General features: G+C 44.1%; 1 protein-coding gene across 15 annotated transcripts in view; it reads left to right on the top strand.

The window, feature by feature from the left end:
• Positions 1-5,530, top strand: part of GIGYF2 (GRB10 interacting GYF protein 2) — a 119,021-nt gene extending 113,491 nt beyond the window's left edge. For all 15 annotated transcript variants that reach the window (XM_070468464.1, XM_020893921.2, XM_070468468.1 and 12 more), the window contains one exon: positions 3,697-5,530. In XM_070468464.1, coding sequence (XP_070324565.1) covers positions 3,697-3,764 — 68 coding nt within the window. In that variant the 3' untranslated portion in view covers positions 3,765-5,530. The remainder of the gene's footprint in view (positions 1-3,696) is intronic.
• The last annotated feature ends 10,739 nt before the right edge of the window (positions 5,531-16,269 follow it).

The raw sequence follows: 16,269 nt of genomic DNA, 5'->3' as shown, positions 1-16,269 counted from the left end.
ATAGAATGGTTATATAGGCAAAGATGGCAGGTTGGGAAGTCAGGCAAACCTGCTGGAGGGTGCAGTATAGACCAGGTGAAAGATACTGGTAGCCTAGGGTAGGGCTTTGGCAGTGAAGATGGAGAGGAGTTAGATGGATTTCGGTAAGTTAGGGGATAGGCTTGGGCAAGGAGAAAGGAAAGGTTTGGGCAGCAGGATGGAAAGAGTCGCCCTTTTGATCAAATGATGAGCACTGGAAAGCGCAGCAGGCTTATGGGGAGAGGACATGATGTTTCAGTGTTGATGGACCGAGTGTGAAGTGACAGGGAGGCATCATACGGAGGTGAACGAGCTGACAGCACAATGAGAGGTAGACTGCTCACCCTTGCTGGGATCCATGCTGCAGAGGTTTCCTGCCCCGGAGAAATCAATATACCAGTGACAAACCTAGCTTTGAGCATCGCCCCTTGGAACTGTGCTCTGCAAGCGGGCTTTGGAAACCTAGAGGTCTGGCGCAGTTTTGTTTTCTTCTGCCTGTCTTGGAAGGTTATGTTAAGGATGGATGAATCAGTCCAAAATTTTGTCCAGGTTTGACAGAAATAGATGAATGTAGACTTTAGAGTGTTTTTCAGTTCTGGTTGTGAGTTCTAGCTAAGAATCTCCCACTATTTAACAGTGGTACTTGGCTAGGGCAGTAGGGGTAGGTTCTTCTGAAAATGAGGTGTAAATGTTTTTGGATTAAATATTTGATCTGACCCCATTGTTTATTATAGACGTAAGAAAGAAAGGGACTTAAGATCCCCTTTCAGGGGAATGAGAGGGAGGTCGTTCTAGGACTAGAGTTTTATGAATTATATATTTTGAAAAGGAATGAGAAAAATTAAATATAAGCGAAGTAAAACTATTCGGAAAATATTGAAGAAACTCACTTGGGTGGGCTCTTGCTTATATACCCTATAATGAGAATTTTTGCTCAAGTAAACCTGGAAATTCCTCTGATAATTTCTGCCCCATACCTACTAGCCATTTATTATTGTTTCTAATTGATATATGCCTTATTGACTTGCAGATTAAGAAAAATTAACAAATATACATCAGTCACAAGTTACCCATGCACATAATAGGAAAATAAATTCAAATTTTACCCCATCATATCCGTTGAGAAAGTGATCACTGATCAAAATTGCATTTCGCTTCTAAAACAAACCTTCAGAACGAGCTCAGCCTCATCTTAATGCTCATGTCCTCCACTGTACTTGGGTTTTCTAGTTTTTCAAGCTGGCAAGTGCCATTGTGAGCCAGCATCCTGTGGTTGGATATGAGAAATATACACACAAATTAACCATTTTTCACCAGTCATAGTTTTCTTACAGAAACAGTCCCCGAAACCTTAAAGTCATGTGAGTGAGTGTCTGTTGTTCTAAACCTAAGTTTGGTCGTTGGAGCTGGGCATACCGGGCCTCAGTCCCTGTTCATATTGCTTGGGGTCTTACGACACCCCAGAGCGTCCGCTTCTGTCAGGTGGGGAAGAGTGCTCTCCTCACTGGTTTTCTTGACAAGTAAATGAGACCACATCTGCTAAAGCCAGTCCAGTAATCATTCTGTTAGAGCAGTGGATACTTCACCGTTTCTTGGCCCCAGGCTTCTTTTCCCAGTCCTGTGTCTGCATGACTAAAATATTTTGTGTTTTTTTGCATTCCCGCTTTTATTGCATGCAGCTTATCTTGTTTTTATCACATTTGTTTTCAAGATACATGTGAAGTCAAAGAAAAACCTGCTTCAGAGCCAAGTAATAGTTCATTTCATAGACTGTTCTTTAGGGTTTTCGTTTACCTGTTATTTTCTGTTATTTTCAAGTACGAACACACTAAGCCTTTCATTATTTTGACAGGAAAAAAGTCCTGCAGGTTATGGGAACACAGTTGAGGGGTAGAACTCGGGTTGAGGTTTGGAATCCTAACCTCTTCCAATAGGAGGCCTTGGAGACAGCTCATACCACAGCTTCCTTGATTAAAAAATAGGCATGTTTATGTTTTCAGATCAGAATATTTTGGAGTCAAAATGTAATATAATTAAACTATTTTTATTATGTAAGACATTTTTGTGTATTATTGGTATATTTAAAGTGTGTATTTGTTTGAAAACTTGAATGTTAAAGGACAAAAAGGAGGGGGCAATAGCTCAAAGTAATATTAACAGAGCTGCTTTTAGACTGGAAAGCTTCGCCTGTTTACTTTTTGATACTCAAACAGCAACTGAGACAGTTTGGGGTTTCATTTAGGGTGGTTGAACTGAAAGTGTTTTGAGACTCACTCATTCCAGAAAGGCCCTGTTAATAGTACCTTTTATCAGTCTCTGATTATGTGAAGTTTATTGAAAACTTACGCATGACTGATGGCATTAGGTGTTCAGACCTCAGTAGTGTTTGTAAGCTCAGCTCTGCTAGTATTGCTTTTTCTAAACCAGGTAGCATTTTGGTTAATCAGTGTTGCTCAGTGAGATCCTTGCCTTTGCTGGTCTACTTACAGTAGGTTGAGGTGAATAAGGGAGTTTTTTTCATTTCTCTGCCATCTTCTGTGTGATAGGAAGAGCAGCTGAGAGCTCTCAGGATCTTGTAGCCAGCCTTCCTTGGAGCCTCCTACCCCAAAGCAGAATCTCTCAACTAGAACTTTGGCAGTGTTTTGGACCCAGAGTATTCCCAATTAGTGAATGGGGCTGAAGTAGTGATGATTCTCACTCAGATCTCACAGTCATTTGGTCGAGTGGTTATAAAGTACTTAGTGTGTTATTCTTGTCCCCCCCCCCCGCCCCGTTCTTCTAAGGTACTTAAACCTTCTGAATGAACTTCTCCCCCTAGCCAGCGTGGCCTGGCTTTGACTGACACACACACACACACACACACCCAGGCCCATGGCCTGGCTTTGACACACACACACACACACACACACACCCAGGCCTGGATTCAGCGTGGCCTGGCTTTGACTCACACACACACACACACACACACACACCCAGGGCCTGGATTCAGCGTGGCCTGGCTTTGACTGACACACACACACACACACACCCACACCCCCACCCAGGCCTGGATTCAGCATGGCCTGGCTTTGACTGACACACACACACACACACACACACACACCCAGGCCTGGATTCAGCATTTGACTGACACACACACACACACACACACACACACACACACAGGCCTGGATTCAGCATTTGACTGACACACACACACACCCAGGCCTGGATTCAGCATTTGACTGACACACACACACACACACACACACACACACACACACCAGGCCTGGATTCAGCATTTGACTGACACACACACACACACACACACCCAGGCCTGGATTCAGCATGGCCTGGCTTTGACTCACACACACACACACACACACACACACAGGCCTGGATTCAGGGCTCCCTAGGGCAGTGGTTTGCAGTTCTTTTTAATCGATGCTGGGGTGTGTGTGTTTCTTCCCTAATTAAATTATATCAGAATCTTAAGAAATAAAATATATAAAAATAGAATCTCTCATTGGAAGGGCAAGAAAACCACTGCATTGACCTTTATCCTTTCTTCCTCCTCCTTTTCATATCCCTGTTGGTGTGCTCAAAAACGGGAGACCGCAGTTCCAGCCCCCTGCCTGAGTTTGAGCCACAGGGTTGTCTGGGTGTGGTCTGTCACTCATTGCTGATTTTTCCCTGCAGGGTTTTCAGTCAATGCTTCCTCAGAGCGACTCAATATGGGTGAGATCGAAACTCTGGATGACTACTGAGCACCTGCCAGAGCAGACTGGCCTTTCCTCTCCTCTCTGCCGACCATGGATTCTCCAGCTTCGGACACAACACCACTCACCATATACTCTCTGTCACTGCAAGAAATCACAGAACCGATCATCTCAGGCTTTTTCTTCTAGCCCTTTGTGTCCAAGATTCTTTAAACCGTTTTTGTTGGTGCGCATCTCAGACTGTAGATGAGTGGACTGGACGCAGTGTCTCGGGGGTGGCAGTGGGGATTCCTCCCCAACAAGGCTGATTTTGGGCAGCACGTGTTTACTGTGCCGTGATTTCACCTCCTGTCTCCCAGAAAGTGTGTTGGGATCTGCCAATAGCAATTTACTTTCTCTTGTCACTTTTTCCCTTCTGTTTGATTTTTCTTTTTCTTCTTTTTCCCCACCCCACCCCCAAAACGGGCAAGGGGTCTGACTGGTGCAATCATGAAGAGAGTTAATGGTAACAGACATTGGCCAGCAACAAAACGCCCATGGACTGTGACTTGAGCGTCCGACAGAGACAGTCAGAGCTCTTCCAGTCTGCAGGTGGCATTGCCACAGCTAACTTCGGGATTGCATTCAAGAGGCCCCGAGTGGGGTGGTGTTTAGATTGATCGGTTTGATGTTGCACACCCCTCACCCTCGTTCTTTCTGAGGATCCTTTCAGAGAAAGGATTCTTGTTTTTTCTTCATTAGGTAGTGACTTCCAAGCAAGCTGACTTCTCCCCTGGCATACTCCAACCTGATTGGACAAAGGAAGCCCTATGGCCTGGGAGAGGAACTTATTTTTAATTTTTCTTTCTTACAAAAACGGATTTTTTCCCATAAATATTTTTACTTCAGAGGACTAGGACCAGTTTGTTTTGGGCCTTTCTGCTGAAAATTTGTCTCGTTTAAGAGGCAGTTAGGATCTTTACCATATGTATGAATTTGTATAATTTCATTTTGGATAGGGATAAACTTCTGCTTCTGATAAAAGCCCGGAATTTCATCTGGTTCCTCAGAGCATTGCTTGTGTGTCTTGCTGTGGCCCCGAAAGGTTTTGTCTAAAGATTCTGGAACGGCAAGTTGCTGGCTTGCCTTTTCTGAAAAGAGAACATGCAAAACCTGACCATCTTTTAAGACCTTCATCCATGGAAACCACTAAACAGGAGATTCCCGTGGGATGGAGGGGATGAGAGAGAGAAGCCTGGTTCTGGCTTCAGTTGTGGCCTCCTAATACCCCTTCACTGCAAATATAAATGTATTCAAGCCCTATTTATAAGCAAATACTCTTCCTGCCTCCGCCAACCCCCAGCAGAGCATCACCTGAAATTGCCAATCACACTTTGGTCTGCAGCCACCGGACCATCCATCCCTGTGCAAGAAGTGCTGTGGTTCGGGCGGCTCCTGGTCGAGCGCCTTTCCTTTCTGACATCATGGCCCGAGGAAGGCTGGAGTTGCTCTGAGAGCAGTTTGGTTTGGGATGATTCTATTTGGTTTCTGTTTTTATTCTTTTGGATCAGCATTCTCCCTATCCCTTTTGGCCGCCCTCCCTCCTAAACATGTACAATAACTATACAGAGACTGCTACAAACTTGTATATAGTTTTTGGATCAAACAGCATGAGGAGATGGGGAACCATTAAAAACTGGGACTCCTGCTCTCCTTTGCTTTGTAAATTCACAAGTGGGGGTGGGGAAGAGGGACAGTTAAGATGTTTACAGAACTTGAAGCTCCCTCGGAACTTTTGCCAGTGTGGAGGAAAATAAAAAAGACCTTAAATAAAACCTGGTGGTATTCTCTCTGGGTACATCACTTGTACTCACGCTTGTTGAGGTGAGTTTTCTACTAAGCCATGTTCTTGACACCATGGAAAAGCTGCAGACACGTGAGTACCCGGGATGTGGAGGCAGCCATGGCTTTCTCTGGCAGGCTCTGAGGTGCCGCCTGGTTCTTTAGTTGGAGAGCGTAGAGGTCAAGGTAAACAGGGTAAGTTGATTCAGCGTCCATCCTCCTTGGTCTCTCTCTGCTGACCTGTGGCTCGTCTCCTTCCCTCACCACACATACACACCCCTGAAGATCCCCTCCAGAGCCTGCCCACACCTTCCAGACTAGACTCGTCTCTGCTTGTTAGGGGGAAAGGTAAAAATAAAAACACAAGCATTTGGGAGAGGGTCGGCAGCTTTGGGGGAAGCAAAATCGCTTTAGTCATGGAACATTACACTTGCTTAACCAGGAGCACTGCTTCTTCCTGAGAAATTTCCCACATCTTGGAAAGAAACCATTCTTTCCTAGGAATGTTTGTTTCTGTTGCAGTTCTATCAGTTTTTCAGTCTCATTTACTCACTCTTTCACTTCCAGCGACTTGTTCTTACCTCTTTCTGTGAACGTGAAGTGAAGTGAAAGTCACTTAGTCACGTCTGACTCTTTGAGACCCCATGGACTATATAGTCCGTGGAGTTCTCCAGGTGAGAATACTGGAGTGAGTAGCCTATCCCTTCTCCAGCAGATCTTCCCGACCCAGGAATCGAACCAGGGTCTCCTTCATTGCAGGTGGATTCTTTACCAACTGAGCTATCAGGGAAGCCCCTTTGTGTGAACATACTGGCAAATTATCTAAGCTCTTCCTGAGTTTGAAAGTATTTGTTTTGTACACTGTTTGCTTCTAGTTGTCATAAGTCAGAGATTTCAAAAACATACCCAGACAGGATAATTTGATTATGGACACTTTCCCCAAGGGCGTTGGTGTCCTGGTTACTGTTGCTACATGATGCCCCCAAATTGGCTGACAACAATCCTTTGATTTTATTGGTAATTTTGTGAGTCGGGACCTCGTAAGAAGGGCTCAGCTGGGCAGTTCTTCCACAGTTCTCCGGTCTTATTCAGATGTCAGCAGGGGCTGTGATCTTGGGAAGGTTCCGTTGGGTTGGCCAACATGATGGCTCACTCTTGTGAACGGTGGGTGACTGGCACTGACAGTTGTCGGCCTGGCACTCCGCTGGGTCAATGGCTGGAGGAGCTGTCTGTGCCTCTCCAGTGTGGGTGGTAGCTGCAGGTGGGTGGGCTGCTTGTTCGGTTGCTGACTCCCAACCCTGTGGCAGAGGCTGCCTCATCCCTTCTGACTTTCTCTGACACTATTCTCTCAAGGTAGTCCCAAGCCATTTAGATTCAGGGGTTTGGGAACTGGAGTGAGTAGTCAGGTCATTCTAGAAGAGCAAGCGAATGGGATTTATCTTCATGAGACGAGGTTCTGTGTATACACCAAGGAGCTTGAACTCTTCATTGGCTCTGAGTTTAGGGGTCTTTTCTTAATTTCAAGATAATGGTCAGTTCAGTTGCTCAGTTCTATCTGACCCTTTGCGACCCCATGGATTGCAGCATGCCAGGCTTCCCTGTCCATCACCAGCTCCTGGAGCTTACTCTAACTCATGTCCATTTAGTCAGTGATACCATCTAATCATCTCATCCTCTGTCGTCCCCTTCTCCTGCCTTCAATCTTCCCCAGCATCAGGGTCTTTTTAAATGAGTCAGCTCTTTGCATCGGGTGGCCAAAGTATTGGAGTTTCAGCTTCAGCATCAGTCCTTCCAATGAACACCCAGGGCTGATCTTTAGGATGGACTGGTTGGATCTCCTTGCAGTCCAAGGGACTCTCAAGAGTCTCCTCCAACACCACAGTTCAAAAGCATCAATTCTTTGGTGCTCAGCTTTCTTTATGGTCCAACTCACATCCACATATGACTACTGGAAAAACCATAGCCTTGACTAGACGGACTTTTGTCGGCAAAGTAATGTCTGCTTTTTAATATGCTGTCTAGGTTGGTCATAGCTTTTCTTTCAAGGAGCAAGCATCTTTTAATTTCATGGCTGCAGTCACCATCTGCAGTGATTTTGGAGCCCAAGAAAATATAAAGTCTCTCACTGTTTCCACTGTTTCCCCATTTATTTGCCATGAAGTGATGGGACCAGATCTTTATTTTCTGAATGTTGAATTTTTAGCCAGCTTTTTCACTTTCCTCCTGCACTTTCATCAAGAGGCTCTTTAGTTCCTCTTTGCTTTCTGTCATAAGGGTGGTATCATCTGCATATCTGAGGTCATGGGTATTTCTCCCAGCCATCTTGATTCCAGGTTGTGCTTCATCCAGCCCAGCATTTTGTATGATGTACTTTGCATATAAATTAAACAGAGTGACAATATACAGCCTTTCCCAATTTGGACCCATCTGTTCCATGTCTGGTTGTAACTGTTGCTTCTTGACCTGCATACAGATTTCTAAGGAGGCAGGTCAGGTGGCCTGGTATTCCTGTCTCTTTAAGAATTTTCCGCAGTTAGTTGTGATCCACACAGTCAAAGGCTTTGGCCTGGTCAATAAGGCAGAAGTAGATGTTTTTCTGGAACTCTCTTGCTTTTTTGATGATCCAGCAAATGTTGGCAATTTGATCCTCTGTCTTTTCTAAAACCAGCTTGAACATCTGCAAGTTCTTGGTTCAAGCACTGTTGAAGCCTGGTTTGGAGAATTTTGCTAGCGTGTGAGATGAGTGCAATTGTGTAGTAGTTTGAACATTCTTTGGCATTGCCTTTCTTAGGGATTGGAATGAAAACTGACCTTTTCCAGTCCTGTGACCACTGCTGAGTTTTCCAAATTTGCTGGCATATTGAGTGCAGCACTTTCATAGAATCATCTTTTAGGATTTGAAATAGCTCAACTGGAATTCCATCATCTCCACTAGCTTTGTTCATAGTGATGCTTCCTAGGGCCCACTTCACACTCCAGGATGTCTGGCTCTAGGTAAGTGATCACAGCATTGTGCTTATTTGGGTCATGAAGATCTTTTTTGTTTAGTTCTTCTGTGTATTCTTGCCACCTCTTAGCATCTTTTACTTCTGTTAGGTCCCTACCACTTCTTTCCTTTATTGTGCCCGCCTTTGCATGAAATGTTCCCTTGGTATCTCTTATTTTCTTGAAGAGGTCACTAGTCTTTCCCATTCTATCATTTTCCTCTATTTCTTTGCATTGATCACCAAGGAAGGGCTTTCCTGATAGCTCAGCTGGTAAAGAATCCACATGCAGTGCAGGAGACCCCAGTTCAGTTCCTGGGTTGGGAAGATCCCCTGCAGAAGGGAAAGGCTACCCACTCCAGTATTCTTGCCTGGAGAATTCCATGGACTGTGTAGTCCATGGGGTCACAAAGAGTCGGACACGACTGAGTGAGAGACAGAGAGGAAGGCTTTCTTACCTCTCCTTGCTATTCTTTGAAACGCTGCATTCAGATGGGTATATCTTTCCTTTTCTCCTTTGCCTTTAGCTTCTCTTCTCAGCAATTTATAAAGCCTCCTCAGACAACCATTTTTGACTTTTTACATTTCTTTTTCTTGGGAATGGTCTCCGGTACAATGTCACAAATCTCCATTCATAGTTCTTCAGGCACTCTGTCAGATCTAATCCCTTGAATCTATTTATCACTTCCACTGTATAATCATAAGGGATTTGATTTTTAGGTCATACCTGAATGGTCTAGTGGTTTTCCCCACTTCAATTTAAATCTCAATTTTGGAGTAAGGAGTTCATGATCTGAGCCACAGTCAGCTCCTGGTCTTGTTTTTGCTGACTGTATAGAGCTTCTCCATCTTCGACTACAAAGAATATAATTGGATTTCAATATTGACCCATCTGATGATGTCCATGTGTAGAGTCTTCTCTTGTGTTGTTGCAAGAGGGTGTTTGCTACGACTAGTGCATTCTCCTGGCAAAACTCTTGTTAACCTTTGCTCTGCTTCACTTTGTTCTCCAAGGCCAAACTTGCCTATTAGCCCAGGTATCTTTTGACTTCCTACTTTTGCATTCCGGTCCCATATGAAAAGGGCGTCTTTTTTTTTTAATGTTAGTTCTAGAAGGTCTTGAGGTCATCATAGAGCCGTCCAATTCCAGCTTCTTTGGCATTAGTGGTTGGGGCATAGACTTGGATTACTGTGATATTGAATGGTTTGCCTAAGGTTTTATTTAACTTTTTATTTTATATTGGAATGTAGGCTATTAACAATGTTGTGATAATTTCAGTGGACAGCACTGGAACTCAGCCTTTTGTATGCATGTATCCATTCTCCCCCAAACTCTCTTCCCATCCAGGCTAACTTTAGACTTTATTTTAAATAATTATTTCTCGTGTGTGTATGTGTGTGTGTTCTTGCTCAGTTGTGTCTGACTCTTTGTGAGCCCATAGACTGTAGCCCACCAGGCTCCTCTGTCCTTGATGGATTCTCTAGGCAGGAATACTGGAATGGGTTGCCATTCCCTTCTCCAGGGAATCTTCCTGACCCAGGCATTGAACACGGGCTGCTTACACTGCAGGCCGATTCTCTACCGTCTGCTCATTTCTCTTTTGGGGGAGCCATATATACAACTCGTGTACATGTATACACACACATGTATAGTGTGTGTGCCGTTTTATACACACTGTCTTACATAGATCAATTGAAGAATTTGAAATGTATTTTGTACAAAATGCCCCCTCTGCATTATTTATTAAAAAGTCTGTATGGTTCTACTGTGAGATGAAGCTAGTTCTCTTCTGTGCTTCCCATGAGGTAAGTTGAGCTTCATTAAAAGAGCGATAGGCATGCACATTCTTAATCAAGTAGGTGCAGCTGAGAGCACCTTCCAAATGGAAGTTGTCCTCAGAATGGATGAGTTTTTTGGGAACGAATATAAGTCCAGCTCTAGAGCATGACTGACCCTGCTTCAGTGCAGGCAGTTCCAGAGGAAGCAGCTGCAGTGCTTGCTGGAAGTGTGGAGAGCCTGGGAACCTTGAGGCAGCCAGGCAGGTGGTGTTCGTTTTGCAGATATCAGATGCCCTGAGTGTGATGGACCTGCACAGCTTTTGGTAGTGTTGGTTCTGGGCAGGGAACCCGGAGCCTCTGAGAGAAGAGTTTCCCTCCAAGGATTCATCGGTGGCAGTGTCTTGCAGCTAAAGTAACAAGGTTATGGGTTCAGCCTGTGGGAGAAACAGCGCACAGATGTTGGGAAGCGAGAGAAGCAGGCTCTTCCCTAACTGCAGCCTAACAGCTGCCCTTGCTTCCCCTTTCATTGGTGGCAAAGTGATGATGTCACGGGGATGGGACTCACCACAGTTCTAACACTTAGTCCAGCTGGTCTTAAGCAGAGACCTCATTCCTTAAAGGTTGTTTACCTGTCCCTCTAAACCTATGAGTGCAAAGTTTTTGCCTTGATAGCAGATTTGTTTTTCCTTTGAAAGGGTCTCCTTCAGCATGAAAAATAGCCCTGAAGGTCAGTAGGTCACTATTAGGTTTGGACCTATTGGAAAAGACCCTGATGCTGAGAAAGATTGAGGGCAGGAGAAGGGGGAGACAGAGGATGAGATGGTAGGATGGCATCACCAACACAGTGGACATGAGTTTGAACAAAGTCTCAGAGACGGTGAAGGACAGAGAAGCCTGGAGTGCTGCAGTCCATGGGGTCGAAGAGTTGGACACGACTTAGCGACTGAACATCAGCAGCCACGAGGTAACAAGGACTTAAACGAGATGATGTCTCAAGTGAAACCCGGAGGTGGTCATTCCAAGGCTGCTGTATGTAGCTCAGCGACCCAGGTTCTTTCTGTTTCGCCATCCAGATTGTGGCTTCCCTTCTCAAGGTCACTCATGGTCCAAGGTGACCTCTGAAGCCCCAAAACCATCATGCCCATCTTGCAGGCAGGAGGGAGTGGGTGAGGCAGACAGGCGCGCACCTCCCTGCTCAGTCACCCTCCTTGAGGAGCTCTTGGGAACACTGCCAAGTCTCTGTCAACTGGAACGTAGATGCATAACTTTTGCCTAAGTTCAGCCTTTTTCTTCTTAATTGAAAAAAATGTAAGGAGACCTTGAAGTAGACGCATGTCTTAGTCTGGACTGGGAAGTCCCACAAGCTGGGTTCTGACGGCCAGTGTCCACTAATAATCTTCCTGGTTTACACATGGCTGTCTTCTTGCTATGTCCTCACGTGTCAGAGAGAGATCTCATGTTTCTCTCTCTATCCCACCTTTCTTAAAAATCATCTTTTTATCCCAACACGAGGATCCCACCCTCGTGACCTAATCTAACCACCTCCCAAAGGCCCCACCTCTGAATACCATCACACTGGGATTACGGCTTCCAGCATATAAATCTGAGAGGGCACAAACATTGTCCTAACAACTAATGTAACAAAGTCCTGTCAAAATGGCAGGTAAAATACCAATTATTTTTAACCTCACTTTTTCTTTTCCCCTTAGAATATTTTAAAACAAATCCTGGTTATATTGAGTCACTCATAACGTGTTTCAGTGCACATTGTAACATACCTTAAAAAAGCACAGGCCAATACCACATTAATGGTATGAATAATTCTTAATATCTAAACGCAGTCTGTGTATTATTATTTTCAGATTATCTCAGAAGTGTCTTTTTACAAAAATTTGAATCAAAATCAAAATGAGGTTCATGGATCACATTTGGTTGCTAAGTTTTAAGTCTCTTTTAGTCTAACCAGCTTCCCATCCAAAAAAAAAAAAATTGAAAAAACAAGATCATTTACCCACAGAACATCCCATAATATGGATCCAGCAAGGAGCATCCTTATGGTGTCAATTTGTTAATCTCCCCCACATTTTCTGTAAACTGGTAGGTCTAGAAACTTGACTAGCTTCAGATTCTCCTCTCCCCCTCCAAGAATAGTTAATTGGCATTCATCCTGTGATATCACAGGCAGCATTGTCTCGTTGTCCCATTTTAACTTTTGTCAGATTTCATCCGTTAGTCCTGTTGCTATGATCCATTATAAAAGTTCTACTGTTCTTTTATGTAGCAGTTTTAGCATTCATTGATGATCATTGCCTAGGTCTATTATTTCATCAGTTGTTGAAATAAAGTGATCTTTTTGAGGAGAGGGGGCATTTTTATTTTGAATAATTTCAGGCTTAAAACTTGTAAGAACAGTAGAAAGAACTCCCACATGTCTTTCATCCAGATTCTCCAGTTGCTAACATTCACCCACACCTCTAGAGCTACACCCTCAATAACGACTCTCGTTAACCATTTCACGAAAGCAAACTTGTAGACATTATGTCCCTTATCCCTAAACATTTCAGACTGTGTTTCCTTGAAACAAGGACATTTTGTTACATAACCACAGTACAATGAGTAAAATTAGGAAATAGAGTATTTCATACTATTAGTTAATATCAAGGCTTCCTTCGTATTTCACCAATTGCTCCGCTAATGTCTTCTGTAAGGAAAAATATGAAAAAGGTCAGGATGCCATCATGGTTGGTTTTTGTATTTAGATGTCGTATTTCTTGGTGGTGGTTTAGTCGCTAAGTCATGTCTGACTTGCGACCCCATGGACTGTAGCCCACCAGGCTCCTCTGTCCATGGGACCTCATTTCTTGAGTCTCCTCTAATCTGGAGCAGTTTCTTTCATACCTTGGAATTTTTTAAGGGACAATTATTTTGTAGAGGATAATGAAATGAACTGGCTACTTTTTACTGCCTTGGGTGCTTAAAGAAAAGTTCAAGGCTTTAAATTTGAAAGTCAAGGCATGATCAAAGACCTTAAATTTAAATTTCATTTAAATTTAAATGAATTATTAAATTCATTTGGTACTTAAATTGGTGGGGCCTTTAAATTCATTTGGCACTTAAATTTCATTTGGTACTTTCTCATGATTTAATTCGTATTATGCAGTTGGGCAGTATTACAACAGAAGTGATACTATGTCTATCCTTGATGTATCATATCAGAAGGTACCTGATGTCAGTTTGAACCATTACTGGTGATGGTAACTTTAATTACTTAAAGATGGTATCTGCCAGGTTTCTCCACTGTAACGATTTTTCTCTTTATGGGAGATACTTCGAGACTGAATATCCAGTTCTCATCAAACTTTGATCCACTAGTTTTAGCAGTCATTGGTGATTCCTGGCTTGAACAATTAGTGCTTGTCAAGCTTTCTTGTAATTTGTTAGCATTGGACATGAGTTTGAGTAAACTCTGGGAGTTGGTGATGGACAGGGAGGCCTGGCGTGCTACAGTCCATGGGGTCGCAAAGAGTCGGACACGACTGAGCGACTGAACTGATTAACATTCTACTGTAAGGAAGAACTTTACACACACACACATGCACACACTGTAGGTTATAATCTGACACTATTTCTTGTGCACAAGCCGCCTACTTGGAGACCCTCCAAGTTGACTTTTTTTGTCCTTTTGCTATATCCCTATCATCCTTTGAGCACTTTCTTACTTTGGCATGACATATTCTAGGCTCCTCACTTAGTGTCTCTAGATTTGGAATTAGCCATTTCTCTAAGGAGCCTGCTGCTTCTGCAGGGGAGGCCTGAGGACTTGTGGGTGGAAGATTCTCCGATTTGAGTCTATCCAAATTACCGCCCCCTCCACATTCCAGATCTCAAGGGCTTATTCCTTCCCAATCAGTAATTTCACCTGAAAAAAACTGACACAGTTGTGAATTCAGGATTGTGATACTGCAAGCCACACAAATTCAGGGCCTGGGCTGCTGCCAATTAAGCTCTGTATCTACAAGAAATAAGAGAGTTTTGAAAGACTGTCATAGAAGTGCTCCAGGTCTTTGATCATGCCTTGACTTTCAAATTTAAAGCCATGAACTTTTCTTTAAGCACCCAAGGCAGTAAAAAGTAGCCAGTTCATTTCATTATCCTCTTGATCATCATCACTAAAGAGCATCTACCTGGTCCTTAAAGCCTTGTCTTGAATAGGTGCTTCATGCTAAACAGCCCCGGGTCTTAATATAGGATATGCCGTGTGTTATCAGATCTCATTTTCCACTGGCAGTGAGCTCGAGTTCAAACAGGGTGGCAAGTCAAATTGGAAAGCATATCTTTAAGGGTCAGTTTCTGGGGAATCATTTCAAGTGCCAAGCACTGGTCTGAGTCTGACTAGGACACAGAGTTCACTGTAGGTATTTCAAACAGAAGAGACTTAACACAGGAATTTGTCACAAAGATATTGAAAGAACTGTTGAAGGAACAAAAGAGGGAAGGTAAGGCAACCCAAATTAGTAACTCAACTCAGAAACTGACAGCCTCCTGGGCTGGAGGAGCAGAAAGAATGATCACAGGCCAGAGCACTGTCCACTATGGGTCTGGATGCAGCCGCCTGACAGAGATCCTGGAGCCGGCGCTTCTAGGCTTCCAAGGCTACCCCTGCAGTCCTCAGCACCTGTGCGTTACTGACATTTCTGCAGCCAGTGCTGCTGCCTCCAGACACTGAGAAATCTGAAGCAGAAAGAGAGTCACTTCTCCGCTCCCATCTTTCATCTCCCACCAGTGCCTCCACTGGAGATGCTCACAGAGAGTCAGCTGGCAAGGGTCTCTCAGGAATGTGATCTGGGGACCCGGCTCTGCTATATGGCACAGAAAGGTGAGGACAGGAGATAGAGCAAATGAGCAGCACAAACAAACGAGCGAGCAAGTGAGACGGTGGTGGTGGTTTAGTCGCTAAGTCGTGTCCGACTCTTGCGACCCCATGGACTGTAGCCCACCAGGCTCCTCTGTCCACAGGATTCTCCAGGCAAGAATACTGAAGTGGGCTGCCAAGTGAGAACAAGTGAGAGGTGGATGTTAATTCTATCCAAGAAATCTCAGCTCACCGAATTTCAATATTCCAGTCGTGTGCTGGGCATGGTAGTACTAGGTTCTGTTGCTCAGTTGCTTCAGTCATGTCTGACTCTTTATGACCCCATAGACGGTAGCCCACCAGGCTCCTTTGTCCATGTGATTCTCCAGGCAAGAATACTGGAGTGGGTTACCATTTCTTCCTCCAGGGGATCTTCCCGACCCAGGAATCAAACCAGTGTCTCCTATGTCTCCTGCATTGGCAGGCAGGTAGTAGTAGCACCACCTGGGAGCCTCACTAGGTTCCGTTAGGATGGTGCCAAAGGATTTGCCATTTTGGGCCCTAGATTTTAAATTATTATAACTAGGCTCAAACTTTATTAATCAAAATAGGAACCATTACAATCAACATAGTTTGGCCAATGAGAAATAAATTTGTTTACTCCTGTAGCAAAAAATAAAAATAAAAAATAAAAATCCATGCTCCGGGATTCAGCGAGCTCTTGGAAAGCATTTTCTATGTCCTGCTGGTTGTGGAAGCATTTTCCCTGCAAAAAGTTGCTGAGATGCTGGAAGAAGTGGTAATCCATTGGTGAGAAGTCAGGTGAATACAGCAGATGAGGCAAAACTTTGTAGCCCAATTCATTCAACTTTTGAAATGTTGGTTGTGTGACGTGCAGCCAGGCATTGTCACAGAGAAGAACTGGGCCCTTTCTGTTGATCAGTGCTGGCTGCAGGCATTGCAGTTTTTGGTGCATCTCATCGCTTTGCTGAGCATACTTCTCAGGTGGAACGGTTTCACCAGGATTCAGAAAGCTATAGTGGATCAGACCAGCAGCAGGCCACCAAACGGTGACCATGACCCTTTTTTTTTTGATGCAAGTGTGGCTTTAGGAAGT

The sequence above is a fragment of the Odocoileus virginianus genome, chromosome 5 (genome assembly GCF_023699985.2).
Source record: "Odocoileus virginianus isolate 20LAN1187 ecotype Illinois chromosome 5, Ovbor_1.2, whole genome shotgun sequence".
In the NCBI taxonomy this organism is placed as follows: domain Eukaryota; kingdom Metazoa; phylum Chordata; class Mammalia; order Artiodactyla; family Cervidae; genus Odocoileus; species Odocoileus virginianus.
The sequence above is the reverse complement of the archived record's forward strand: the minus strand, read 5'-3'. Positions and strand labels throughout refer to the sequence as shown.